The sequence below is a fragment of the Micropterus dolomieu genome, linkage group LG02 (assembly GCF_021292245.1).
Source record: "Micropterus dolomieu isolate WLL.071019.BEF.003 ecotype Adirondacks linkage group LG02, ASM2129224v1, whole genome shotgun sequence".
NCBI lineage: Eukaryota > Metazoa > Chordata > Actinopteri > Centrarchiformes > Centrarchidae > Micropterus > Micropterus dolomieu.
The window spans coordinates 5,750,893-5,778,392 of record NC_060151.1 but is presented as its reverse complement, the minus strand read 5'-3'; the positions used below and the strand labels follow the sequence as shown (position 1 = coordinate 5,778,392).

At 40.0% G+C, this 27,500-nt stretch overlaps 1 protein-coding gene across 4 annotated transcripts in view; it reads right to left on the bottom strand.

Annotated features, from left to right (window-relative positions):
* Positions 1–27,500, bottom strand: part of LOC123984492 (thyroid hormone receptor alpha) — a 102,461-nt gene that overhangs the window by 3,505 nt on the left and 71,456 nt on the right. For all 4 annotated transcript variants that reach the window (XM_046071419.1, XM_046071428.1, XM_046071411.1 and 1 more), the window contains 6 exons: positions 16,715–16,776; positions 14,989–15,110; positions 13,675–13,822; positions 11,113–11,318; positions 5,764–5,910; positions 162–420 (listed from right to left, as the gene is read on the bottom strand). In XM_046071419.1, the coding sequence (XP_045927375.1) occupies positions 162–420; positions 5,764–5,910; positions 11,113–11,318; positions 13,675–13,822; positions 14,989–15,110; positions 16,715–16,776 (944 nt within the window). The remainder of the gene's footprint in view (positions 1–161; positions 421–5,763; positions 5,911–11,112; positions 11,319–13,674; positions 13,823–14,988; positions 15,111–16,714; positions 16,777–27,500) is intronic.

Genomic DNA, 27,500 nt, shown 5'->3' with positions numbered 1-27,500 from the left:
AAGAAACTCACTAACTACACTAAAACAGCTATTATAATGTTGGGAACAACACCAGAAATAATGGGAATCTGAATAATAAAACTAGGTTAGTTTAAATATTGAGATGTTTACACATCAAAAGTCTACACATGCAGCATAAGATAACATTACTTATTCCTCACCTGAGCTCATGAGCAGCACGGCCTGCATCAGAGCCACCTCCGAATCATCCAAGTTAAACTGAGCCAGGCTCTTGCCCAAATCAAAGATGGCGTCCGACACCACGCCCAACCCGCCGTTCTTCAGCTGCTCACGTTTCACGGCCATCTCGCCGTTCAGCGTCAGCGTCTCGCTCTCTGGGTCGTAGCGTACAGCAGCGCGCAGCGACATGATCTCCATGCAGCAGCCCTTCAGCAAGATGATCTGATCTTCACAAGGCAGCTGGGAAACACCGTAACAACATACGAGGTCATCAGGAAATATCAAGACAGGAAATGTCATGAACGTACTTTACAGAATCTGTGTTTTTATAATTAATGAATGAACCAATTAAGTTAATATAAAGAATGGCAACATATTACTATTTGTTAATTTGTTATTTTTATGTTTAATTCACACACACACTTTTACTGTTCTATTAATTTTATTTTATTGTATTTATTTGAGGAACCATATGAATAAATTCACAACACACACACACACACACACACACTCGCTTACTTTTTCATTTTATTTTTTTAATTAGTTAATTACTTTTTAATAATTAAATTTTTCTTTTAACACACACAAACACACAGTTTTACTGTTTTATTTATTTTTATTTAATAACTATATCAAATGAATTGTTTTGTCGTATATTTTGGGGATGGAGGAAGGGTTGATTATTATTTGGTGTAATAACAGCCAGTAAGCAGCATGACAAAGGCAGCAGAAAGAGGAAGTATCCAATCAACAGACCTTGTTTAAGTTAACAAGCTTGTTAGTTGGTTAACAGATTTTAAAGAGGAGAAGTGCTCACATGCCAGTAAAAATTCAAACAGAAGCTGCATCCAAAATCACAACCTACTTTACCAACCTAGTGCACTACTGTCTTTCATGAGTGTTCAAAGTTTCACAATAAAGTGCCTCAAAACTTAGCCCAATGGAACCACATCATGTTTAGTACTTTTAGCTGATTGATATGTACGTTGCAGATATGAGACATTAAACCTGTCAGTGATGCTACTATTAAAGGGAGAGTAAGTGATTATGCAGAAGGATTGTTGATATTTCAACTCAACTGCCAAACAAACACACCTCTCCCTTTAGTGCTCCCTCAGAAGCTCCGCCCCACCAAATTTAAATTCTCTGAGGTTTCTCCAGCGTTGAAACGCCTTCTCCCTTAGCCTGGTCATCTAACTTTCTTCTCGATTTATACTCTTCAGACCTTTTCCTCTGGCTGTTTCTCGGTCATTTCTCCTTCTTCACAATACCTGGAGTCCAGCATGTTCCAATATGCTGGTGTATAGAACTCTCGGTAGCACTTTATAATAACTACACACTATAAAGCATTAGTTAAGCATTAGTAAATAAGGAATTTATAAAGCATTGTTCATACTTCAATACACATTAGTAAGTCATTCATAAACAGTTATAAATGTTTTATTCTTTATTATCTACACACTATGAAGCAGTTGTTAAGTATTAGTACATTTTTAATTCATCATTTATAAACCATTGTTCTTACATTAATACACATTAGTAAGTCATTTATAAACAGTTATACATGTATTCTTTATTAATAAGCTCATCTATAATGTGCTTAATAATTGTATTTTCATACTTTATACATGATCGGTTCACTATTTATAAATGAAGTATTATTTTTATGACAAACCATTTATATATGAGTTATTAATGGTTCATAAGATCATTTGGAAAGTTTAAGAAAATTATTACATAACTGCCTGTTTTTTGATACTTTCCCGAGAAAGAATATAAATAATCTCAGCATAACTCATAACTTTGATCAACTGCTAACTTGACATGACATGTAGTTATTTAGAAATGGTCTAATAGTGTGTGTTCATAGATGTTGTATGACACTTAATAATACTGCAATTCATGAATAATTCTGGTGGTTAGTAAAGTGTTTTGTGTGAGCTCATCTAAAGTGAGGACTGTCTATGTCTCATTAACAATTTACAAATGAAATTTAAAGGCAATAGATATTCTCTAAACATTTGTTAATAAAGTATCTCATGATTAATTCAGGTAGTTACAAAGCATTTACTATTAGTTTATAAGTACTTTGTGTGAGCTCATCTAAAGTGAGGGCTATCTATGCCTTACAAAGCATTTACAAATGATATTATAACACACAAGAATCATTTATCATCTGGACAGAAAAAGGAAACAGACACAACACAAAGGGATCCAGAACATATTATTTATTACATAATGCCTTTCACCCATTCATTCACAAAAAAACACAACAACACGAGAGACTATTGCTGCATAAACTGTACAAATGTTGACATAAAATGAACCATCTACAACCCAACCCGTTCTCACTCCCAAGTCATCACATATGGACCGATGGTCAAGACCCCATGTCACTTTATAACACACTTGGGAGCCCCTTAGCATCATAGTTCAACGTTCTGGGGAAAGTGCTGTGGCATAGTTTTTAAATGCTAAAGACAGGTCTAGAATATTTAACACTAGTGTAGCACTTTAGCTAACTTACCAAGGGGGTCAGAAATAGACTGTGATTAAAGAACAGTGGGCAGGATTATTACAGAGCCTTTAACACTCTCATAATGCACCAACCATGTTTGAAACAATCCCCAGAATAAGAAGAGCTCTTTCATAAAAAATACAATTTTAAAAAGTGTCCAGTGTCTTTCAGTTATTTGTATCTCTACCTGGGCAGGATAATGAACGTGTGGTGGATCTTTCTTATCTGCCAGTGTCCTGTAATCTGATGTGTCAGTCCTGTTGAATGGGATCTGAAGCATCATCTCTGGGACTCGCTCGCCATCTGCATCCAGCGAAGAGTTGACCTCTAAGCTACAATCCAGGGTCTCAAAAAACAGTCTGCATGTATAGTGCAGAATAAATCAGATAAATCATCACAGTCAATGTTCTTCAAATAAGATCTCATCCCGTTTGTCAAAACTCAATATCATCACCCTGTTGTCCAGGGACTCTTCTTAAGTTTTACATTGGTATACCAAAGATTTACAACTTTACCAGGTAGCATTTAAGCAAGACATCACTACTATGAATTAATGAAATTTCTCCATCTCTTAACATTACATTACATTAAATTACAACCAAAAAATACTGAACAGAGTTTACGCATTTTTGTCAAGGAAATTAGCTTTAACACGTATTATCATAAATACTGTAAATAAAAATACCTCTGAAGGTACTACATGTGCTTACACATCCAAAAGTACCTCCAGAGATTAGTTTGAAACCACAACACAACAAAATACTGTTGAACAGTTCATGACATCGTGTTCACAACATCCTCCGACTGCTTTAATTTACAGTAATATGGTTTTAACCCGCCCATTTACGCTGCACTTTTAGCTCTCTCCTGAAGGTTACAAACTTTACTCACCGGAGTTTCCAGTGGGGACAAAACTCCTTCGGCAAATGACGGCATTCAAAAATCCGGAGTGATAGTGTTTTTACACTTAAGACCCGCTTCTGGGCCCGTGTGATCCATAGACTTAAGGTGTGATCTCGTTTTCGCCCGCTTCTCTCTGTTCTTCCTCGGTGCGGTCTGGCGCTAAAGTGAGCGCACACGGCAGAGACTACTGGATGCGCCAAGGGTCAAAATAGCGCTGCTTTAAGGCCCTATTTTTTTTATGTGGGCTACAGTCTATGGTAAGGAGGAGACATGGTTGAGAAAGGCGGCTTGACCAGAAACCAAACTTTCACTTTTTTCCTATGTTAAACACAAAGTCAATATTGAGTTTTTTTCTTCGGTTGCGCATGGAACGCAACTAACGTTCTGTTTCAAAACGTTAGTCACTAGTCTTATTTTGAAAGCGTAACCGAACGTTGCGTATTTATTTTTGCTAACTTGACCGCCGAGACGTCCAAAAACGACACGACATAGAGGTGTTAACCCAGGCCCTAATAAAGCTGAGACTTAAGAAGCCTAACTGAGACTATTTTCTATCTCATTTGTAATGTTTTGTATGGCCTAGATTGTCCTTACTTTAGAGAGAAAATACTTATTAAATAATTTCCTTAAATGTTCTATATGATCGTATGAACCAGGCGCATATATATGGTTTTTCATTGGAATAACACTTTTTATCAAATACAATCATTAAGCACATCATTGATGAGCTGGTAGTGTCTCAGAGAAACGGACCAGGCCTGTAACGGTGAGGGTTTTACCCTGTAAAGTTAGCTGGGGCATCTTTCGGGTAGTAGCATCCTTTGGGCTTTGCCACTGGTAGGTAGATTTACGAGTTATGCTGAGATTGTTTATATTCTTTCTCGGGAAAGTATCAAAAAACAGGCAGTTAACCTATGTCATCATTTTTTAAAAATTTTTCCAAATGATCTTATGAACCATTAACAACTCATATAAATGGTTTGTCACTTCATTTATAAATAGTGAACCGATCATGTATAAAGTATGAAAATACAATTATTAAGCACATTATAGATGACCTTATTAATAAAGAATACAACATGTATAACTATGTTTATAAATGACTTAATAATGTGTATTAATGTAAGATAAATGGTTTATAAATGATGAATTAAAAATGTACTAATACTTAACAACTGCTTCATAGTGTGTAGATAATAAAGAATAAAACATTTATAACTGTGTTTATGAATGACTTACTAATGTGTATTGAAGTATGAACAATGCTTTATAAATGATGAATTCTTTATTTACCAATGCTTAACTAATGCTTTATAGTGTGTAGTTATTATAAAGTGCTACCGAACTCTCTCTCCCACTGCCACACCCTTCCCCAGTCGTTCCTATTAAATGAAGGAAATCTACCAGCCACCTGCATATTTTTCCAGCATTTGGCTGGTGCCTGCTGCTAATTTTGTAACCTGACTAATCATATCATACCAGGGTTAAAGGTAAAATCGGCTTGTTTAGCTTTGCACTTCTCCAAACTGAACACAATTATTCAGCCAATACCAGGCTCATAAACTCTTTTACAATTCACCATTCAGCTACACCCTCTTAAGTTATTGGCGTCACACCTCGCAAGTTTTCCATTCTTGCATCTTGATTGACAAAAGCAGGCTTCTTATTTTCTAACCGGCAACAGTAAATTTTGGCGGCTGAAATGACAGCTGTCACTGGCAGATTGTAACAGCTTTAGCTAGCTAATTAAGCTAATGTTAGCACTATAAAATGGTTGGAAAAGCTGTCTCCGGAGGCCACCCATGCCAAAAATATGAGCCCTAATCATACTGTGAGGCAGTCTGGAAGTAAGCATCCATAGGTTTTTTTTTAAACTACCACGTACTGATGATTACGACGAGTATTACTTCACAAGATTCTCCACGTTAGTCATTTTTACGCAAGGAGGCAGAAGGCTGCTCTTCTGATATTTCCCCTAACATGTAGCTTAAAAATACAACTTTATTCTCATAATATTATGACTTTATTCTCATCATCTCGGATTTTTTTTACTCCTCAATGTGGCCTGATATTCTGTCGTAGATGACAGACTGGAACCTGCAAATAGTAGTTATAGTGTTAAACACATTTAAAGACACACACAAACCACCCACTGAACTTACCGCCGAGAACATGGGCAATTTCTTGGCAAAGTCGACGACACGCGTGATGGCGGGGGTCATGATCTTGGTGAACTCGCTGAAGGCTTCCAGGTCCACCTTATCTCCATTGGAAGTGGGCACCATCGGACCCTGGCCGATATCATCCGACTAGAAACAAATCATCACACAGGTAAAGGAAACCTTCATTGCTGAAATGTCAGAAGCAAGTTTGATAAATTTACATTTACTCATTTGGCTTTTATCCAAAGCGACTTACGTTTTATGAACAACATACAAGCATCAACAAAGCTTCAATACAGTAAGAGAACTACAACTGACAATACATACTAGTAAGAGCACTAATAAATACTAGTAAGAGCTAACAGCACATGTTGCATCGATGGGGTAAATACCTAGGGAAGGAAGTAAAAGTTAAAAAGTACAATCAATACAGGATATTTGGAAGGGGATAGAAGAAGAAGAGCACAGGAAGTGCATGTTAGAGGTTAGGCGTTAGAGGTGTTATAATAGAAACTGTTCTCAGAAGAGATGAGTCTTCAAGAGCTTCTTGAAGTTAGAGAGGGAGCCATGTGAGCGAATGATCGGCCCCAGTGAGGTGGTGTAAACTGAGAAGAGAAGGGGCCCTAGCACTGAGCCTTGGGGCGCGCCTGTGGAAAGGCAGTGGGAGGAAGATAATTGTCCTTGTCACAAGACATTGTAGGAACGCCCTGAAAGGTAGGACTCGAACCACAGGAGTGCTTTGCCTGAGATGCCCATTAGTGACAGTGCAGATGGCAGGATCCTGTGACTGACTGTGTCAAAGGCAGCTGATAGGTCAAGCAGGATAAGAACAAAGGATTGGGCTGCAGCTTTAGCTGACCTTAGGGCTTCTGTCACAGACAAAAGAGCCGTTTCATTAGAGTGGCCACTCTTAAAACTAGGGGTGCAACAACTAATCGACGTAGTCGACAAAAATTGATTATTAAATTTGTTGCTAACAAATTTAATAAATGATTCGTTCATGACGTCATCGGGCTGTGTCGACACCTTCAGCTCAACGGAGTAAAGTGATTTGAACAGTAAAGTTACTAAAACAGCACAACATCAGCACTGCAGTAACACCTTCACAACCTAAAGCCTCCAAAGTGTGGGAGCATCGCACTTTTCACTCAGCCAAAAAGGTTGTTAACTGCAGCGTCTGCCAAGCTGAGCTTTCATGGAAACACCGGAGCATCTGAAGAGGAGGCATGTATTGTTGTTGCTCTGTGGATGATGAAGACTCGCCTCGTTAAGCTAGTTAGCGAGCTAGCTTCATGTTAAAAAGGTGGTATTATGCTCATTTTCAGGTTCAAAATCTTAATTAGGGGTTGTACCAGGACAGGTTTACATGGTTTAATTTTCAAAAAACACCATATTTTTCTCATACTGCACATTGCTGCAGTGACGTAATGTTCAATGCGACACACACACCAGCGATCCACACAGCTTTCTCTTTTTTAAGTTAAAATGTTTCAACATTCCTCAGAATGTAAAGACAGATAAGCGGTATGAAAACCTTCCAGCTGTGTTTTCCTCTGCCGTTGTTGCTGCAGCGGTCTGTGTGACGGCGGGAGCAGAGGGCTCTGTGAGCGGGCGGCTGGCCGGCCTCACAGGCTCCTCCCGCGAGTTGGCACAGGCTTCCCCCGCAGCCACTTGCGGAGCTCCTCAAGTCCGAAAATATTCAAGCACATTTTTGTTCCGCCATCACTTCTCGTAAAACTGTCAATATTCGAAATCTACACAGCTGATTTCTCACCTGAAAACTTCTCAGAAGTGGATTTAGTGATGAAAACTGTAAAATATAAAACTTTCTGTTGCTGGCCTCTGTCTGGTGCAATGATGATGCAGTGAATAGTGAATATTCTCTCTGACCAGTCAGCAGTCTGTCGTGTTTTCACGTTACATGTTAGTATCCCTCAGCTCGCTTGGAACCTGGACGGAGGTGAGGTGATGTGAAAAAAAGTACCTGGAAGCAGGTACAGGTGCAACATTTCTACAATGGAAAACCAAACAAAGGCGCGTCGAGCCAAAGGGCCTCCGCTCAGACTAGCTTGGTTTGAGGGCGTGCCTGACCTCGCTAGCTGCTTGGCAAGCTTTATGACGCGTTTTCATTGTGACGTCACAAGTAAAGGAAGTGAAGGGCTGGACCACAAACGAGCTGTTTTCAAGCGGTTCAGAGCAGAGCTTTCTGTGGGAGATGGGAACTCCCTTTGGGCTTTTTCACTTTGCAAACCTGTTACATGCACAAAAAAGATATATAACTCAATAAAGGAGAGGGAAAAAGCCAAAAAGCCTAGTCAATTTGATTGATTGTTAATGGCGCTGAGAGTAGCACATAATTATGATACACAATGGCCGCGTTCACATTCCAGATGTGCCCTGACTTGAAATAAACGACGCATCGCTCATGGCGACTTTCCCAGCTGGAGAACATGCTGCTGCCGAGTGTGCAAGATTAAACAACACCGGACAATTTCATACTTTCTAAAGAAGAGAAAACAGTTCTTCTGTCTATGCGTGAGGCGGTGGCTAATCCACCCCATACTCCCTTAAAAAAATCACAATTAGTTTTGTGAGTTGTTGAGTTAGGGAAAATATATAAAATATATAAACGTTGTGAAATTCCTTTCTTTGTATATAGTGTCCAGGTGTGTTGCAGTACTGGTGTGTAAACTGCTCCGTGTATTTTTGAACACACATGCCTAAAGCAACCTCAAGTTTAATTTAAAAGCGGATAGCTATATAAGACGCAATGCGTAATTTTGCGATTCATATCTGAATAGTCATTATTCGTTTCAATAATTGATAGATTAATCGATTATTAAAATAGTCATCAGTTGCAGCCCTAATTAAAACCAGACTTATATGGACCTAAGAGGTCATTCCGTAGACTTGTTTGAAGGCTGCCCGTTCAATAGCTTTGGATAAATGAAGACTATGAGCTGAGAATCTCTTTTAATTATTATACAATTAATTATTACATTCTTTACATTTTATAGTTTGTCCAAAGAGGTGGGACTGGCTAGCTAAGAGAAGAAAATCCTGAAGTTATAAAAGCCTTACAGACTTGTAAGAGCACAAAATATCATAGACTCCACATAGCAACAGCCTGGAAACAATTTAAATGCCACTGGCCTTTAAAAGTAGTAGTAGTACATAACAAAGCAGAGTAAATTAGAGGTTAAAATTCCAGCCTGTACTTGAGGAAGACGTCATGTGAGTTTAACAGGGTCATGTGAAGACAATTAGATGAGCCGTGTTGCGGTACAATGTTGACAGTTTAGAAGGTGCAGCATACTATGCTACAATACGCTTATGCATCTAAATATTTTGTGATTTTGTAACAGCATAATCTACTTAGTCAATAGGACTAAAATAAAGTTGACAATGAAGTCTTAGGAGGTCAAGGTGTGATTGGATATACACAGAGGATCACTTATTTAAAGGCACATGGCATCTTTGAATCAAAGCAACGTATCTGTGCCACAGTGGATTTAGCATCAGGGGGAACTGAGGTAAGAAGTTACCTAACTGACTGGGGGAATGCCAACAGTGCACAGGTCTCCATTCATAGCTACCCAGCTGATCCCTATCCTGTTTTGATAAAATGGGAGCTTGAGAGCTATAACAGACAGGAAACAGCTTCAAGCAACACAATGACAGCAAGACTTTATTAATCACTAGAGGGAAACATAAAGTATAAAGAAGTGAATTTGCTGTAACAACAGATAGCTGCTGCGCTCTGATTGGCCTTGCCTGCTGTATCACTTATTTTCTCCCAAATATGGAAATGTGCTCTTTTCTCTTGAGCATCCCTCTCTTCTCTGTTCACCTTGAACTGGCCGCCGCCACCCTCGGGCAATTTTTCAGCAGACTTTCAAAAACTGTATGCGACTATAAACCCATCTTTGCCTTCATGGAATGGTTGCCTGGTAACAGTCATCTGACCTCTGCCTTAAGTTAACCATCGGCAGTGTAGACACATGCATCTGCACGTGGCACCGATCACATGGGACGATACAGAGCGAGTTGCTGATGAAAAGGAGTGCAGTCAAAATAGTTTCTTTTGAAATTGAAAAGAAAGTTGCTTTCTTTCATGTGTTTGATTTTTGAAGTGGAAACCATGGCCGAACACTTTAAAATAATGAGCTATATAAAAGGAGGATTGAACTACTACGCAGATACTGCAAGTAATTAATAACATTAGTGATTTAGACACCCCATTAATAAAAATATGACTTTTCTTGGTGAAGTTTTTTGTTATGCTTTCATGTTGGAGATTTTGCAAGATCTCAAAACCAAGTAATGGGTTGAACTTGCTGTGTATGTTCACAACACAATGCTTATGTTTCTGGTAAGTAAATGTAAATAAATTTTGTAATGTATAATTTATGTAAAAAATCAGCCTGAATCATTTACAGAAAGGGTTTTCAAAATCTGACACAGAAGAATCTAGTGCAACATTAAAAAAGATATTTTTGGATTTTGACACTTACGTGACATTATTATTGGCCTATATTTATTTAAAGCACCATTAAAAGTAGGCTGAATTCGCAGTTCCTGTTTGCAATGTACCAGAGGCTGCACAGACAATCCAATCCCTGGATTGCTTTGATGCTGAAGAAAACTTAAAAAATAGGATGATTCTCAGGCAAGAGTAATAAGGAGCGTATTTTGAGTTTTTTGTATGAAGGTTTATTCATGACAGGCAAATAGGTATAATGATATCCTTGGGAAGTCAACCTAAAAATAAGCGCATAATATCTGTATGATCAGATTTGACTAAGTTTTCATGCCTCAATGGGCTGTTCGACACAAAATCAGTGGGCTAAACAACGATAACTAACTTGGCATGGGATAATCACATTTACAATGGAATTTAAAAAAAATCAGAGCCACTTTCTATTTCAACTGGGTGGCGATGGAGCAGTGGATAAGACACATGCCTTTGGTGTAAGAGACCTGGGTTCAATCCCCCACTGTGACCCATCCACCATTGTGTCCCTGAGCAAGACACTTAACCCCTAGTTGCTGTATGTATAGCAATTGTAAGTTGCTTTGGATAAAAGCCTCAGCTAAATGTAAATATAACTGAAACCTTTCAAAGAATATTTTATAATAGAAAGTGATGTATGAGAGATTAAAAAGTAATTTTACATTGAAAAACAGCGGATACAGGCCAGCATGATGTAAAACTTTTTTGCAAACAATACTAAGTAGCCACCCCTGAACAGAAGATGTCACTGCTATTGACTTGTGAGACTTCTCTATAAATTATTACGCAACAGCACTCTGCCAAAAGGCTCTGCCTGCTCAAAACTAAAAGCTTACCAGGAACTTGCGCTTCTGTTTCCAGCTGGATCCCTGGGCGTTGGTATGCCGGTGGGCCTCGGTTACCATCCTGATCAGTTCCCACTCTGCAGTGTTTGGCTCCGGCTTCGTCTGCAGCGTTCGCACCATCTCCTCCCTCTTCCTTTTCTGTCGGTTCTCCTCGATCAGACGCCGCTTGGCCACGCGCTTCGACTCGTCCAACACCACTGATAGGCAGGATGGGGGAAGAGAACATTGAGTAAATGAAGTGAGGCTACAGTTGAAGTATGCAGGTCTTCAACAACAACTGTCTGTAACTGATGACTCTATATTGCCCTTAGGTGTGAATGTGAATTTGTATGGTTGTTTGTCTCTTTGTGTCAGCCCTGTCTATGGTGTACCCTGCCTCTCGCCCAATGTTAGCTGGGATTGGCTCCAGCCCCCCACAACCCTGCCCGGATAAGCGGCTATAGATAATATATGGAATAATGGATGGAGTTAGCAATCTAACATTTGGGATTAGCACTAAACACAAAGTGCAGCTGTCATTTGTTACGCACGCATTTGATCATAAACCAAAGTATTGGACATGTTGACCTGATGATGAACCGTCCTCTAGTTGTTGACTTCCACGCCAGCGGCTCTGTAAGGGAGTACTTAATAACAGTGGTGCTTTGAGCTAAATGCTAAAATCAGCTTGCTAACACGCTCACAATGACAATGATTATTATTTAATTATAAAACAAAGTTATCCTGGTGGCCATTCATCCAATAGTTATGGAGATATTTCAGTCTGGACCAAAGTGGTGGAATGATTTATCGACATTGGCACCCATTGAGCATTGCTGCTAGAATGGGTAAAAATTAAATTGAAATGGAAAAGCTGTAAAACCATTTGTGTTTGCGGACTGTGAGTGGACACACAGTAGAGATGGTGATCTTTTCACCAACAACGTTTAACCAGAGGTGTCACTGTGCATTTTGTCCATTTTAAGAAAGCTTAAATTACACGAACTAAAATGGGTCTGGATGACTCATTCAGTGATTGCTTTTAATCATAGAGCACTGGTCTCCGCGTCCTTGAATGCTATTACTTTGCTTTGTGAATGAATCACTTGAACCTCACACTTCCTGCAGGAGCAAGGACTACATGTGTGTCTTTCAGCAAATTTGATCCTGATGAATCTAAAAGAATTGTCACTGTATATTCAACATACTCATAACTGAACCCGGATGACCTTCAAAAGCCTTCAGTTAAATGCTGACAGAATGAAAGGTCTGATGTAACACTGAATGCTTTACATTAAACATATCTAGTTTGTTGCATTCTATATTTTGTTACTATTTGTGTACAGTGTATGCTTCGCGGTTGCTCCATGACGGCTGCAGTCGTGGTTGCGAGGAGTTTTGTGATATCACTAAAAAGCAGGCTGGCCAGGATGCAAAAGTCTATGCGAACATCTTGTGTTCGATTATATATGTCTAAAGTCGTTTCTCTGTTTATTCATTAGCAGCACAGAAATGTAAAGGACCACTGCTGCTACAGATAGTCAGATTTAAGCAACATAATTTAAGTGCAGTGTAGTTGAAGGAAAGTCCAGATGGTGTAAATTTGTCTTTTCAACAAACCATTTTCTTTCTCAACCGGAGCAGCTGTACTGTTAATTAATATCATGACCAACATCAAAGTAGATGATATTGTATGAGTACGTGTGTGTGTGTGTGTGTGTGTGTCTACGCTGCTGTTCCTCTCCTTGACTACACAGACTGCAAGGCAGTGCAGAAATCTTTGTGTACACCTGTGAATGCACATAATACAGACAAATGTGGCACATACTGTATGATGTGCACCTTGCTCTGACATCAAACAGTGAGTCTGACGAGCAGTCAGCTACACAACTTCTGCTTCCAGGACTACAGGAGTGTAAGTCCACAGCCATGCTAGTGGCTCTATTACATAGGGAAAAGGGGGAAAAGCTAACATGCTAATGTTTAGCATTCTCACATTTGCTAGTTAGCCCCGCGACCCTGTACGCAGGATAAGCGGTTGACGATGGATGGATGGACAGACATTTGCTAGTTAGCACTAAATAGAGTACATAGTGGAGGCTGATGGGAATGTATATAGTTTTGCAAGTGTTTAGTCTCAAGTATTGGACAAATTTAAAGTTGACTTGATGATGGCGCTAGATGAAAGGCTAAGGGTTGGGATCACCAAAGGTTTTACAACAATCCCTAAGGTAAACATGGATGTATGTAACTAATTTCAATGAAATTCATCCAATAGTTGTCAAGACATTTTACATAAAGCCAAACTAATCAACCTCAGGTTGGAAAGGGTATTTACGACCCTCAAACAGGTTGAGGCAGAAGAAGGACAAGCTGGAAATGCGTAGAAGGGAAATGCGTGTGGTTATATTTTATGGGGCACGTCAGGCTACAGTGTAGGGTATGGATTAGGGTACACGGCTGTATGTAGGTTACGGCGTAGATTCGCAGAAACGCAGAAGTATAAATTGGCCTTTAATCTCATGAATCTAAATACCAGCAGTGATAAAAGTACATGAGCTGATAATAACTCACAGTCCATGGCCATCCCCACACAGATGCACTTCTTAAAGCGGCACAGCTGGCACTGGTTGCGTGTGATCTTGTCGATGATGCAGCAGCCTTCATATTTACAGGAGTAAGATGGATGTAGGTTCTTCTGGATGGTCCTGCGGAAAAAACCCTGAAGAGAGGAAAGGAAGTGGAAAAAGAGAAGAAAAGACAAAGGAAGAGACATTAAAAGAAATAAAGAAAAACACAGAGATAGAACATTCACTGATTGAGTGAAGTATGCAACTACATAACATCAAAAATTAAGTCCACCAATTAAATGTTCTTGTGTTTCTATTAGCATAAAACATGAAGCATTAAATGGGGCTTATCGCATGGCAGGCTGATAATTGCGTGACAGGATCCTGCTTGCTGAGAGTGGTTAATGAAGTGATGGCTGACTGAACGTCTCTCAGTAATCACTTTTGTACAAGACAGTTGGGGAGCAGTTTGAGTAGAATCACACTATCAAAGAGGTTCACAAAGACATGATTGTAAGCAGAGAAGCATCAGTGAGTATGGCAGTTTGGTTTGAGATTAGCTGAAGCCATTTTTAGAGACCGTGGACAGGCTGCTCAATGGGGCGCCAATCATTGGATAATAAACCTCTGCTCAGCAGAATACCAACACCCTGCCATCAAGAGGCCTCCTGCAAAGTAACTGCTGGACAGTGACATGAGTAAGAATTAATTTTCTGATTGAAAATAATGTTCAATTTTATTTTATGCCTTATTTTCTGGATTAAAATAACATTACAGACAAAACTTTGTCAACTAGAAGAGCCATGCCTGGTATTAAAAAAATCATTTATATATAATTTCTCTTGTTATCACAATCATCAGCTTTGACTATCTTGTTAAAAAATTTGGGGGGAGAATCACATTAGAGGATCATATAAGTATTGTAAGTACATTTGTTCTGTGAAACAGATGACTAAAAAACTTCAGACAATTCTGCCAGCATTAATTAGCCACAAGGAACAAAGGGTGGTACTGTGAAAAGACCTTAAAAAATTCAAAACATCAAGGATGTAATTCCAAAATACTTGCCAGCGAACATTTTGAGCTGGCGCCACATTTTTCAAACGATGGAGATAAAATAAGATAAGACATACATAATCAAAATTCTGTGCAGATTTGATCAACTCTAGCTAGCTAATGAAGCAAACTTGAGCTCCACGAGTTGGTTGAAAAGACAGTCTCCAGTTTACGTTGTAATGTTTACAGTCTCAATAAAAATGATATCGTGCTAAAAGACTGAGGCTAAAGCTTCAAATCATTTAGAAAGAGGGAGCTGTACCTTGCATCCCTCGCAGGTGATGCAGCGGTAGTGGTAGCCAGTCGCCTTGTCCCCACACACCACGCATGGCTCATCCTTCTCCAGGTAGCTGGGGATGTACCCTGGAACAGAGACACTAAGAGCTATAGGACAGAAGGAGGAGGTTGAAGATGTGGTGAAATGAGAGAAGGGAGAACCAATGAGTATGAGTGAGGGGGGCGGGGTCGACAGTGAGGATGAAGAACAGTGGTGATGAGGAGGAGAGGAGAAGATGAGGGGAAGGAGGAGAGGGAGGAGGGAGCTGAGTGTTATCACAGGGGCCTCAATGAAGCTCCTGTGCATAGGGCCCCAAGAGACTGTGTTACAGGATGGAGCATATTTAAGACTGGTAGTCTTTTCTAAACACAGACACAGTCACATTCCTAGAATTCATGAAATATGAATTTCGTCTTGACTTTTCATTTCCATTAGCCGCTTTAGTTCTTATTTATGCACCAATTTACCAGAGCAAGTGTCTGTTACAGATCAGCTGCAGCCTTGTTCTCCTTACACAAGATTACATTTTAAAAATGTTTTAAGTGTTCCTTACATTTCTATTCCTCCTATTGTTTACTGGCTGGCCTAGCATACTGCAAAATAAATCAATTTAACAGTTTCATACTGCACACTACTACTCCATAGAGTATGCAGTATGCGGTTGCCAGTAGTATGTAGTAGGCGTTTCTGAATATAGCCAGGGTTTTCTTAGACGTGCATTCATTGAAATGCCTAAGCAAGCCACCAACCTCCAAACACACCTTGACACACACGACCCAACCACCCAATCACAATTGCTCGCAATCTCATCAACACATGACTCATTTTTTTACAGGAAGGACGAGGAAGAAAGCGGGGAGTATATCGCATTTAAAGAGTCCTTCATCCTGAGAGACATCACTATTCTAAGATATTCAGGATTTCAAAGAAATAAACTTTACCAAGCATAAGAAGGACACAACTGAGAAAATAAAGATATTTTAAAGAATGAACAATGGGGTAGATTGCCGTTAAGTCCTTCTCAGAGGTGATCTTAACCATGTGATCACTAAAGAAACTGCTTGATGAATATGTCTGATTCGTCACTTATATGAAAGAGCTTTTTTCCTCCTAAATTGGCTCTTTAGAGCAGCCTAAATTCTCAAAACTTTAATAAATATAGGCCATGATTTCCAAAAGAGGACAACACACGCCTAATGCTTGCAAAAAAACAGGGCTGCATATTGAGGTGATTCACAGCAGCCTATAATAAGATTAGAGACTACTAGTACAGCCCTAAAGAAAACAGTCCATTTGCCTGTGACTGATCTCTTAAAGACCCAATCTGTGATTTACACATAAACACAAAGATTTCCTTGTCATCAAAATTCCATTGGAACCTTGAAATTACAGTTAAGGCTTTTAATACAAGAACTAACACATAAGTAAAAAAAGGCACATTGTTATGATCAGGTGAGAGACAGCTAGTCAGATTATACTGTTTAGTACGAACATAAATCTGCATGTTATAGGGTTAAAAATACTGATAGGTCCTTTAATTTATTGAGAGGGGTTTGTTTCAGCTTTGTTGAAGCATGCATGATTTGTTAAATTGTTGTATAATGGGCAAATTATTGTGCTAGATTAATTCTAAAACTGCCTAGCGGAGCCAGCTGCAGAGTCACACACTGAACACTGGCCAAATCTTCCTGCGGAGATGATAAATCCTTACCAGACATACTCTTCACCGAACACTGGCTCTTCTTACTCTTTCTCTTCGGCACATCTGGCCACCTGGAAGGCGGGGAGAAATGGAGACAAAAATGTGAAAAAGAAGAACATTGTGACAAACACACATTCTTTTCATTATCCATTAATTCATTTTTTTTGGTTACTTGGTTAACTGTATAATTTAAAAAACGTCAATAAACAACACGTTCTCGGCTCAGGGCTTAAAATACTGATGCTTTGCAAAAGCCCGACAAAGTGTCGGTATTTGACACACAAGGTACCCTTCAGCATCCATATGAGACGCCTTTTTAAGATGTGGTTTATACAATATGCAGTTTGCTTAGGTTTAGGCATGAAAAACTACTTGATAGGTTTAGGAAAGATCATGGTTTTGGTTACATTTAGGAAAACATCGTGTTTTGGGCTGAAATAAGTACATTACATTACGGCGGATGGGTTACATTGGCGTTACTTGGAAGCCCAGGGTGTCTAATGAGGACGCTATGTCACACTGTGGGCCTGTCTGTTCTGCTTTGGTCATTTAGTTTTCAGTCATGTTATTTGTAGTCTTTTTAGTGTCTGTCTTATAGTATGTTGGGTTTTGGGTTCTGTCCTGTCTATTGCCCTGTGTCCAGTATCTGTTACATAGTTAGTCTGTGTTTTGAGTTTCAGTTATTTCTTGTGTCCTGTTACTCTGTGCTTGTGCTGATTGGTCTGTTACTGTCTGTGTGTCTGGTTGTGGGGTTATGATCCGTTTAGTCATTATGATTTTGATCTTTCTGCTTTAGTTTCCGTGTAGCCTTGTTTATTATTTCATTCATCCGCATCCTTAAGTTTACTTAGTATGTGTCTTGTATCTTAGGATTAGCTCTGTGTCTTAGCTCCTCGTTCTGGGTCTGGGTTCATGTCTTAGTGTTTACTTTTGGTCAGTGTACCTCTGTGCAATGTTGCCCTCGTCTGCTCTGTGTTCTCTTTAATCTCAGCTTCAGTCTGTTTTTCATTGTTGGTTGTAGTTCTTGGTGATCTGTCTGCTTGTGTCTTTATTAGTTCATATTTTCTTTTGTACCCTGTATGTCTGTTTATATGTATTCATATTTCTGTTGGTATTTGTGTGGGCTTGTTGGTAGTTCTGTTAGTTTGGGCCTGTATGTTATCTGTCTGTGTTCCTGTCTGTTCATCACCCTGCATGTCTGTCTGCGGTCATTATTGGTATCACCAGTTTGTGCTCCCGCCCTCCTCGTTAGCCAGTGCTTAAATGTTTGTTGCTTCTGTTTAGCTGTTGCTGGTTCGTTATATGTATTTTTGCTCGCCGTGTGTCTGTCTGTTTCCTGTCTGTCCCTGGTCCCTGGTCCCTGGTCCCTGTTGTTTGTTGGAGTATTACCCGCTGGATAGTTTGGACTGCTTTCTGTTCCATGGACTTAGTATTTCTGTTGCCCGTTTGGATTACTGTGTTTGTGGACTGCCTTTGTTGAATTCTGGACTCTGCCGTTTTGTTGGCTTGAATAAATTCTCAGAAACTGTACCTGTTCTGCCTCTGTGTCGTGCGTTTGGGTCCTAAAACCTGTTCCTGCCTGAAAACACGGCCAAGTGTGACACGCTAAAGGTACCTTGTGCGTCAAAAACGCTTTGTCAGGCTTTCTCAAAGCGTCAGTGTTTAATGCCTTGGGATGAGACCGGGCTCAAATAAAACACTGTTTGAGGATCAAAATGTGCATTTATTCAACGTATAGACATAATTGTTTGTTTTCTTGATAAATTACTTAATCCTTAATATATTTTATATTGTAGCAATTTTATTACAATTAGTCAACTTTATTTAACTGCAAACTTTATATAATCTTAATAATAACTAAAATCAATTCCTTAGCTGTCATTACTGGAGAGGGAAAAAAAGGTTTTCTTTGCAACTAATGACTGATATAGATGTTATATGCTATATTTAAGTTGTTTTAATTGTTGATTAACCTGTTTTATTTAATCTATACAATATACTAAAATGGTTAAAAAAAGAGCCCAGTGCTTATGTCCAGCCAACAGTCCAAACCCAGACATTTAACCTACATTCAACTGACACTAGTTAGAGTTTGCCGCTTTTGCGTGATAAATGAGTGTGATTAATCATCAGCAGGTCCGCAATCATTTCACAAATTACAATTACAAAGCAACTCAAACATACAGCTACATCAATGGCCAGCAGAACAAGCTGTTAACACCTATCACCTTAGAAAGTTATTATGGCTAATGTGTTCGCCAACAGCTTCCTTTTACACACCCAGAAGACACGAAGAAACTTCACCATTGATTTGAAGTCGTATTTTGAATTACTTGATAAAATTCACATTCAATAGTAGTTCTGCTCCGTTTTGCTCTCCACCAGCTCTCAGAATAATATCTGGTTCTTTAGCTGCTATGTTCTCCAGCTTGTTCCTAACTTTGTGTCAGTCTGCCTTTTCGTGCTTCGACAGTAACGTGCAGTGGGTTTATCTGGGCATTTTTGTTAAACAGCTGCCTGCTATAGAAAAAGCTGAGAGCAACATTTGCAGGCTGAAAAAATAAACTACAAGGAGCTAACAGGGATGTGGATTCATCACTCTTCTCACACTCGCAGGATGGAGTCTGCATTTGGTCCTGGCCGCAGATTCGGATTACCGTCCTCTCTCCCTCCATTTTTTTTTCTGTCTAGCCCCATACATGACTGTTTTCACACACCCCTCCCATTCCCATTTCCCCTCTCCCTCATAAAATCTTTCGCTCTCTCTGTGCCACCTTGGCTACTCCCCATTTCTTTTTCCACTCCCTCAACTTTCCTTCCTTCCTTCCTCCCAGTCATTTCAGTGTTTCCCTCTCCCAATTCCACCCCATCTCTCTCCTCTCCTTTCGTCCCTAAACTTCCATCAGCAGTATTACCGCTCTCCTCCCTCGCCCTTCCTCCATCCCTTGCTCTCTCTGGCTGTCAAATCCACTTTCCTCTTTCAACCACCCTCCACGCCCCTCCCCAAAAAAAGAAAAAGAAAATCCTCTGATGTCTCTTTCTGGGTTCTTGCTGCTCTTCACGGTCGAGCAAACGTATTAAATTTATTGCTGTGCACATAGCCAGGCAGTAACACGGTGGGAAACTGTCTACTCGGGTTGCTGATCACTGTGAGGTGAGCTACCATAACAGAAAAACTCACATTATCATATCTGCATCGATTAAAACCAACAATGTTTCAAATCTTCAATAAACATAATTTTATAATCATCATATGGAGCTTGTGTCCACCACATGTTTACACAACACGAGGGAATTACTCAGGAGGTCTAGTATCCATTTATGCAAACACACCAACTGAAATAATTCTTCGGCTGTGAGCCACAAGTCAAAGCAGACATACAGTGGGAGTATGAACAATGATTTTGCAATTGCAATGTGATTTGTGATACTAGGGGGAATTATCATTTTACACCATTTTCATTGATAAACATATCAATTATGGTGTATGCATGGGTCTGTAACAAAGATGTTAAGACAATATAATGTGTAGGCCAGGACATCTCTGCAACATGCCAATATTTCATTTAAAAAGGTATTTTGACACACATGTCACCTTTAACAAATACACCGCTTCCTGCGATGTAAAAATTGCAGTAGGCCATATTGTGATTTCAATCAAATTTCAATTGATCGCGCTTTACACCGTTTTTGTAGAGAATGTTAGCAAACAGTTGCCTATTTACACATGAAGAAAATACAGAAACATTATTATCCCGGTGGTATTTTGGCGCATTCAAGTCCATTATTAACTCTCACTTTTCTGCTTTGTACTGGTCTCCACAAACTCTTAACTGCTTGGTGGTGGGCAGCTAGTATACAATGGGTTTGTCAAGCGGCGTTTGGGCTGGATAACCAGAACAATGAAATTAAAGAGGCTTAAGCGTTCTGCAGATCTGAGGAGAACAGCAGAGTTGGATGGGAACTGACCATTCGCTAAGACTTGTTCCCTTACCTTTGCTTTGCCTGTCAAGCTTTCTAAAGAGCACATGCAGTTTACAATGATGACGACTCAGCATATTTTACCACTTCAAATCACTGCAATTGTTTTTAAACACTGAGTCCTTGATTTCAGACAGTGGTAGTCAAAAGCTGGCCTCTCAATTCTAGCCGTAATGAATGCAGCTAGGATATTTTATCAGCCTTAGCTAGCTAGCTAATGAAGCAAAAATTTGCTTGACGGGTTGGTTGAAACACCATCTCCAGCTGACTTTTTAATTTTTCCAGGATTACTACTGCCACACATGCTAATGTTTGGAGCTTAGTGAATAGTAAATAAAGACACTGTTAAATCCATTCACTTTTAATCTTGGTGTTTTTCAAAGGGGTAATAAAAAAGACACCACAATGTAAACACAACACCTTTTACATTTCATATTGAGTAGTGCAGCTTTAAAGCCACTGTGTACTAGCTTTTAAAATGTCAAACTTTGGCACCTCAGTAGCAGCATCGAAAAATAGACAGCACTGCATGCTGCCACAAAGCTCTGAATGGTGCTATAACTACATAAAACCCTGACAAATAGTGGCTTTAAATACACCAGGGAACACATGGTGCAGTTGCAACAGATGCTGTGGTTGCAAAGACAGACGCAGGAGCCAGTCTATAGCTCCACTCTGAAAGCATCAGCTGAAATAGATGATATTCTGGAAGATTCTGTGTTGGGGTGGGAGTTTCTATAAACGCGTCATTATTAAGTTAGCATGCTGTTTTTTTTTTTTTAAAGCAAATGAACATGCATTAACACTTGATGTCAGCTCCTAAGGATTGAAAAGAAAAGCAAAGAAGAAGAAACAGGCACATTTACGTCAGCGGATTGCCAGGCTACAGACCCTTCTACTCTGCTGACAAGGCACCATGTTCATTTAAAAAAATCTCGACAAATGTAATACATTAGTTCATGAAACGTACTGCCACAATAATGTAAGTAGATTATTTGTTTTATTTGCGAATTCCGGACATATTAGATAAATATTACATTAAAAGTATTTTAAAATAATCATTTGAAAATCCTATTTGTGGACTGCTGTTATGAAGACTCAAGACTGATAAAATGGTCTAAAAACAGCAAGGACAATAATACAAACTGAACCAGAGGCAAGCTGCACTTAGCACAGACGTTTCTTACTTCATCTCTGCCGTGAACATGCAGTAGTGGATATGAATGTCAGCGGTGGCACACACCCTCTTTCAACACACATAAATAGAACTAGATTCACACAATCACACAGACCTGTTGATGCAGTACGGCTGTAACACATGCATGTTGCTCCCTTTGCAGGAATATCAGAAGAGTAGAACGTAACCCAGCAGCTTCTTCTGCTCTCTCAGCGGAGTTGTCACTACATGTGTCCCATTCAGCCTGCTGTTGCTCCAGTTGATTACAAAGTATAACGGGCTGACCACTTCTTCAAGAGTATAGAAGTGTGAGTGTGGCTAACAGCAGCTTTGGTTGATCTCTAAACCTCTAAGGGGAGGTCCTTAAATCCCCTGCCACCACCAACCTCCCAGTGACCTGAGCGCTCAAGTCGATCCCAGTAAAGTACAGGAGAGTCGAGTGGAGCCTGGAGCTGCTGCTATCAGCTGAGATGTCTGAGGCGATAGTCGCGCTCTCTCTCTCTCAGACTTGCTGCTGGAAGGTAATGCCTACTCTGTTTATTTTCCTCTCTCCCCCCTCCCCTTCCTCTCTCCCTCCCCTTCCCTGTCTACCTCCCTATCTGTCTGTGTGTGCATGTGTAGTTCCAGCCCCTGTGACATATTATCTATCATTTCAAAACACCATGTCATGCTCTGGTTCACCTCGTACAGCCGTTCTCGCTTTCTATCACTTCCTGTCCTTGCTTTTCTGTATTTAAAAAACAAAAACAAAACAACATTCTTCAACCCACTGCCTGACTTGTTCACTTCATCTCCTTCTCTGTTCTTCTGTCTCTCTCTCTCTGTGTCTGTCACCTGTCATGCTATTTTAAAATGTTTACTCCTGTCACTTTCTCCCTTTGTGCCCTCTTCGCTTCTATTTTCCGCTCTTCATTTTGTCCCCCATGAGAGAAGAAAAGTTGCCTCTCTACATCCAAACTCACTTAAGCTTTAATGCTAACTTGATTACATAACGTCAGGCTGATGCAGTCTCCCCAGTACTGCCGAGTGAAGTCTTATGAGGACAAAGCTCGATATCTCATCAATTGAATTAGAGTGCTTTATGATCTCTTTTTGCTCCAAGTATAATCATCACCAGTTATTATCAATGCTGTGGTTTCAGCTGATACAAAACTACCGTGTTGCTGAATGAAAACTAGCAGGGTTCAGCTCAGGCATCAAGGCTACATGGCACACTGCAGATTCTCACATAAAAGTATTCCCTTAGTAGCTGGAGGCGTGGCAGGCACACAAAAAGGTCGGTTGCTAAAAAAAGGCTGGGTAAAAACATTGATTGTGGTTGGAGTTATCTATACTATAGGGGCTTACATAATCAATTTTGCATAATGTACATTTCCACAACACAAATTCCATCTGTACAATAACAGGGTCATGTCACACTTGCCACTTGGCTGTGTGACTTAATATTTACAAAAAAAGAAATGCTATTTTCATTCATTAAATATTTCCGGTCGCTTCTATGTTGCTGTTTTTTGCCGTCTTCTATCAGTGAGACTCACTTCCTGCAGGGTGTTTTACATCAAACGGTCGCTCTTTCCCATGAAAGACAGCGAGTATGCCCCTTTAGCTGCTAGCACTCTTTCAATGTGAAACACCCATGCAGAGCGGGTTCAGTTCCATTAACAGTAGCTTTAATGGCGATCACAAAAATGGCAAAGTAGATGTGATTGGAATAAATTTTCAACATTTGCTTATTAGTACTAAAATGCAAAGGACAACTGTGGTTGTGATGTTGGACAAATTAAAACAAAAATCCTGACTACAATGCAGCTGTTGACCTGAGAACAGACAAACAGAATGGTACAGTGACAAGGCAGTGCACAAAATGCACACGCCTGTTACTGAAACAGCCTGACTAGAGAATGGAGCACAGGCAAGAAAATATATGGATGAAATTATGTAATAAATACAATCTCTCCTTAAAATAGATTTGTTTGAAACATGAAGGCAAAATACTAATCTATTAAACATTTATATTTAGCTTAGCTGCAACTGCAATGGCAAGAGGGAATACAAGGACACCAGCACAGACATCAAAACAAAAAACTTGTCACCGTTTTCTTGTCTGTATAGACTATCTATAACTATAAAAGTTTAACTGTCAGAGAACATGTCACTTTTATTTAAATGTTGATTATTTCTTTTCCATTTATCTTCTCTTCCTTTACCTCATTTTATAACAAACTATAAAACTTTATTTCATCTTCTTCTCTCACTTCTGCTCATCTCTTCCATCTTATTGACAATGTCACCCTTTTTTAGGCAACCACTCACTGGCAGTTTTAGCAACACCTTAAGGTAAATTCCACAGCGTCAGCTGTCTGTCTGATGCCTGTCAGATGCCTCATTGACTGAAGAGCAGAAGCAATGAAAATGTTGCAATGAAAAGAAAAGAAGGCCAAGGGGTAGCTTTAAATTTACATTTCTGGTGTTTAGCTGAGTGTTCCGGTGTCTTGTCAAAATCACATGGCTGTTGTTAGACACACTAAGTACGCAGTAGGCTGGAGGAGATTGATGGTCACGCACTAATCCACCCTGTCATGTGTGAAAGTTCAAAAGCCTCTGTATCATGGTATCAACAGCATCGTGGACTTAAAAGAAAAAGTTTTGTGGCGTCTGACTTCAGTGATTCTGAAAGGATTTATTCAGTCGCTTTCCTCTGATCACACACGCACGCACGCACGCATACATGCACGCACACACCTACAAATGGTGTTATGTCACATTCAGTACTGGTGTCCATAAAGCAGGCTCATAATATATAGCTGCTAAGTAAATAATATAATCTGCTAGCACAACACAAACTCTAAATATTCAAATACCGAAAGTAAGTCCTCGGGAAATATGGCTTTTATTGAAACTTTTGGGGAAATTTGCTTAATCGCTTTGTTGCTTTGAGCCAGACAAGAGGATTGATACCACTCCCATGTTTGTATGGTAAATATAAAGCTACCCCTAGCATTGGTTATTGATTAGCTTAGCACAAATACTGGAAATGGGGAAACTGAGATGGATCTGGATCATCAGTTTTTGTACAGATTAGTCAAGATCTAACATGTTAATTAGAGAGCTTCAGAGGTACTGTCAGGTGGATTTTGTTAGCTTTGGACAAAGCCAAGCTAGGATTCCAGTCCTTATGCTAAATAAGCTAACCGGCTGGTGTATTTACCATACATTTACCATATAGACCAAAATGCCACATGAGTCACGTTGCCCATTTTTTCCCCCCATTCATTTCATTATTTACAGTGCCCTATAGGCGCTATACAAGTACGGAGCATTTACATTTGTGTATGTCCTGTACGAAATTCAGCTCTATTGGCCCCTGAAGGGGCTTGTGGTTTTGGACTGTGATACTATCCTAGAAGGTAATGATGCAGCCACTCAGGATGTTCTCCTGAGTGGCTAAACTCACAGCTGTGTCATCTTAACAGTTCCCGGGTGTAGATCCCATGACAGGTTCTCTGTATTATGCACATAGAGGAACTTAAAAGCGCTGACTTCTGCTTGTTAATGGAGGAATGCTCGCCTGTAATCCCCTCCCCACCTGCCTGGTCTTACTGATGTTAAGGGAGAGGTCATCTGGCTGTCACTGCTGCGACAGAACTCTTTACGTCTGCCTTACAGGCTGACATGCTGCGTCTGCAGGTCAAGCCGACTGTTGTGCTGTCTGTGAGCTTCAGGGTGACTGTGCAGGCGTCCTGCTTGCAGTCATGGGTCCCAACAGAGGACAAAGAGTACAAGAGTAAACAAAACACTGTTTCACGTTACTTTTTAAAGTTGATTTGGTACACAAGCTCTCATGTGACTGTCATGCTAAAATTAAATGACATAGTTAAGGAGAAACACTGCCTGCAACCATAACAATGTTATGTCACATGGAGCTGGGGGTTAGTTGGGATGCAGAGTGTGTGGGATAATTTGCCTTATGTGACTTGAGTCAATCTTCGGAAGGGGGGGGGGCTGAAGATCACAGGTTTGAATTTATTTTTTTTTTAAAATACGATTAGAAAGACGTGAGCTTACGAGACCTCTGTAGCTCTGTCGCTCCTCAGCACTTCTTGATGCAAGAGACTTAGCTGCCACTAGCATAACACATCCAAAATATAAGTGAACGGGGCATTCGGGGTGTATCATGGGCAAAGTAGGTGCCAGTTTTTGACATGGAAGATGATTTTCTGCTGTATCAATTGTTTGTTTTTAATCTCTCCATCATGAATCCCACAATGTTATTGAAATGTGATGCTAAATTAATGGAGTGCTTTATTCAACACAGAGAATGAGCTTTTTCGTCCATCACATTCAGGTTACTTCACAGACAGCGGCCATCTAATTTATTGCTCATAGAAAGGTCAAAGTTGAAAAAGACTGAATGCTGAGTGTAGCAGAAGGTTGTTACTGTAAATCTGAGAGGTTTGCAGTGCCCAACAAGATTTGGTGTCTTTTTCTCTCTATAGGAAAACAATGGCTAACGCCACAGAAACCATGGAGATAGACATGGGGTGTCGGGGACAAAAATTAGCATCAGGCCTGTCAATTTCTCATTTTATCTCGTGTAGTGGCAAGACAGGAAGTCACGATTCATTTTTTGGGCTTCTCTTGCCTAGTTTGACAATTTCTATGTGTTACACGATGTTGATTCATTGGAGTAAAGAGCACACCTCCAAGAACAACTGGTCAATCTCTGGCACCATCTTTCTGATGACCTCGGTAAGGTGTGTAAAAAACACCAAGCTACGATTGGTCAGAGTCCAACCTGTAGTCTGCCTTGCCTCTCTGCCCAGTCATTTACGAATCTTTAATAATCTAAATTGAGTTGGCATTGTCTTTTTCCATTTCAAAATTACATATTTCCACAGCTAGTTTAAATAGCTTATTGCATTACAATATGGTTGGGTAAAGAGTACGTTCTAGACCTGCTCTATTTGAAAAGTGCCATGATATACAGTGGGTACGGAAAGTATTCAGACCCCTTTAAATTTTTCACTCTTTGTTTCATTGCAGCCAAAAATCAAAAAAGTTCATTTTATTTCTCAGTAATGTACACTCAGCACCCCATATTGAGACAGAACTCAGGTGCTGTCTATTTCTTCTGATCATCCTTGAGATGGTTCTACACCTTCATTTGAGTCCAGCTGTGTTTGATTATACTGATTGGACTTGATTAGGAAAGCCACACACCTGTCTATATAAGACCTTACAGCTCACAGTGCATGTCAGAGCAAATGAGAATCATGAGGTCAAAGGAACTGCCTGAAGAGCTCAGACAGAATTGTGGCAAGGCACAGATCTGGCCAAGGTTACAAAAAAATTTCTGCTGCACTTAAGGTTCCTAAGAGCACAGTGGCCTCCATAATCCTCAAATGGAAGACGTTCGGGACGACCAGAACCCTTCCTAGAGCTATCGGGGGAGAAGAGCCTTGGTGAGAGAGGTAAAGAAGAACCCAAAGGTCACTGTGGCTGAGCTCCAGAGATGCAGTCGGGAGATGGGAGAAAGTTGTAGTAAGTCAACCATCACTGCAGCAATCCACCAGTCGGGCTTTATGGCAGAGTGGCCCGACGGAAGCCTCTCCTCAGTGCAAGACACATGAAAGCCTG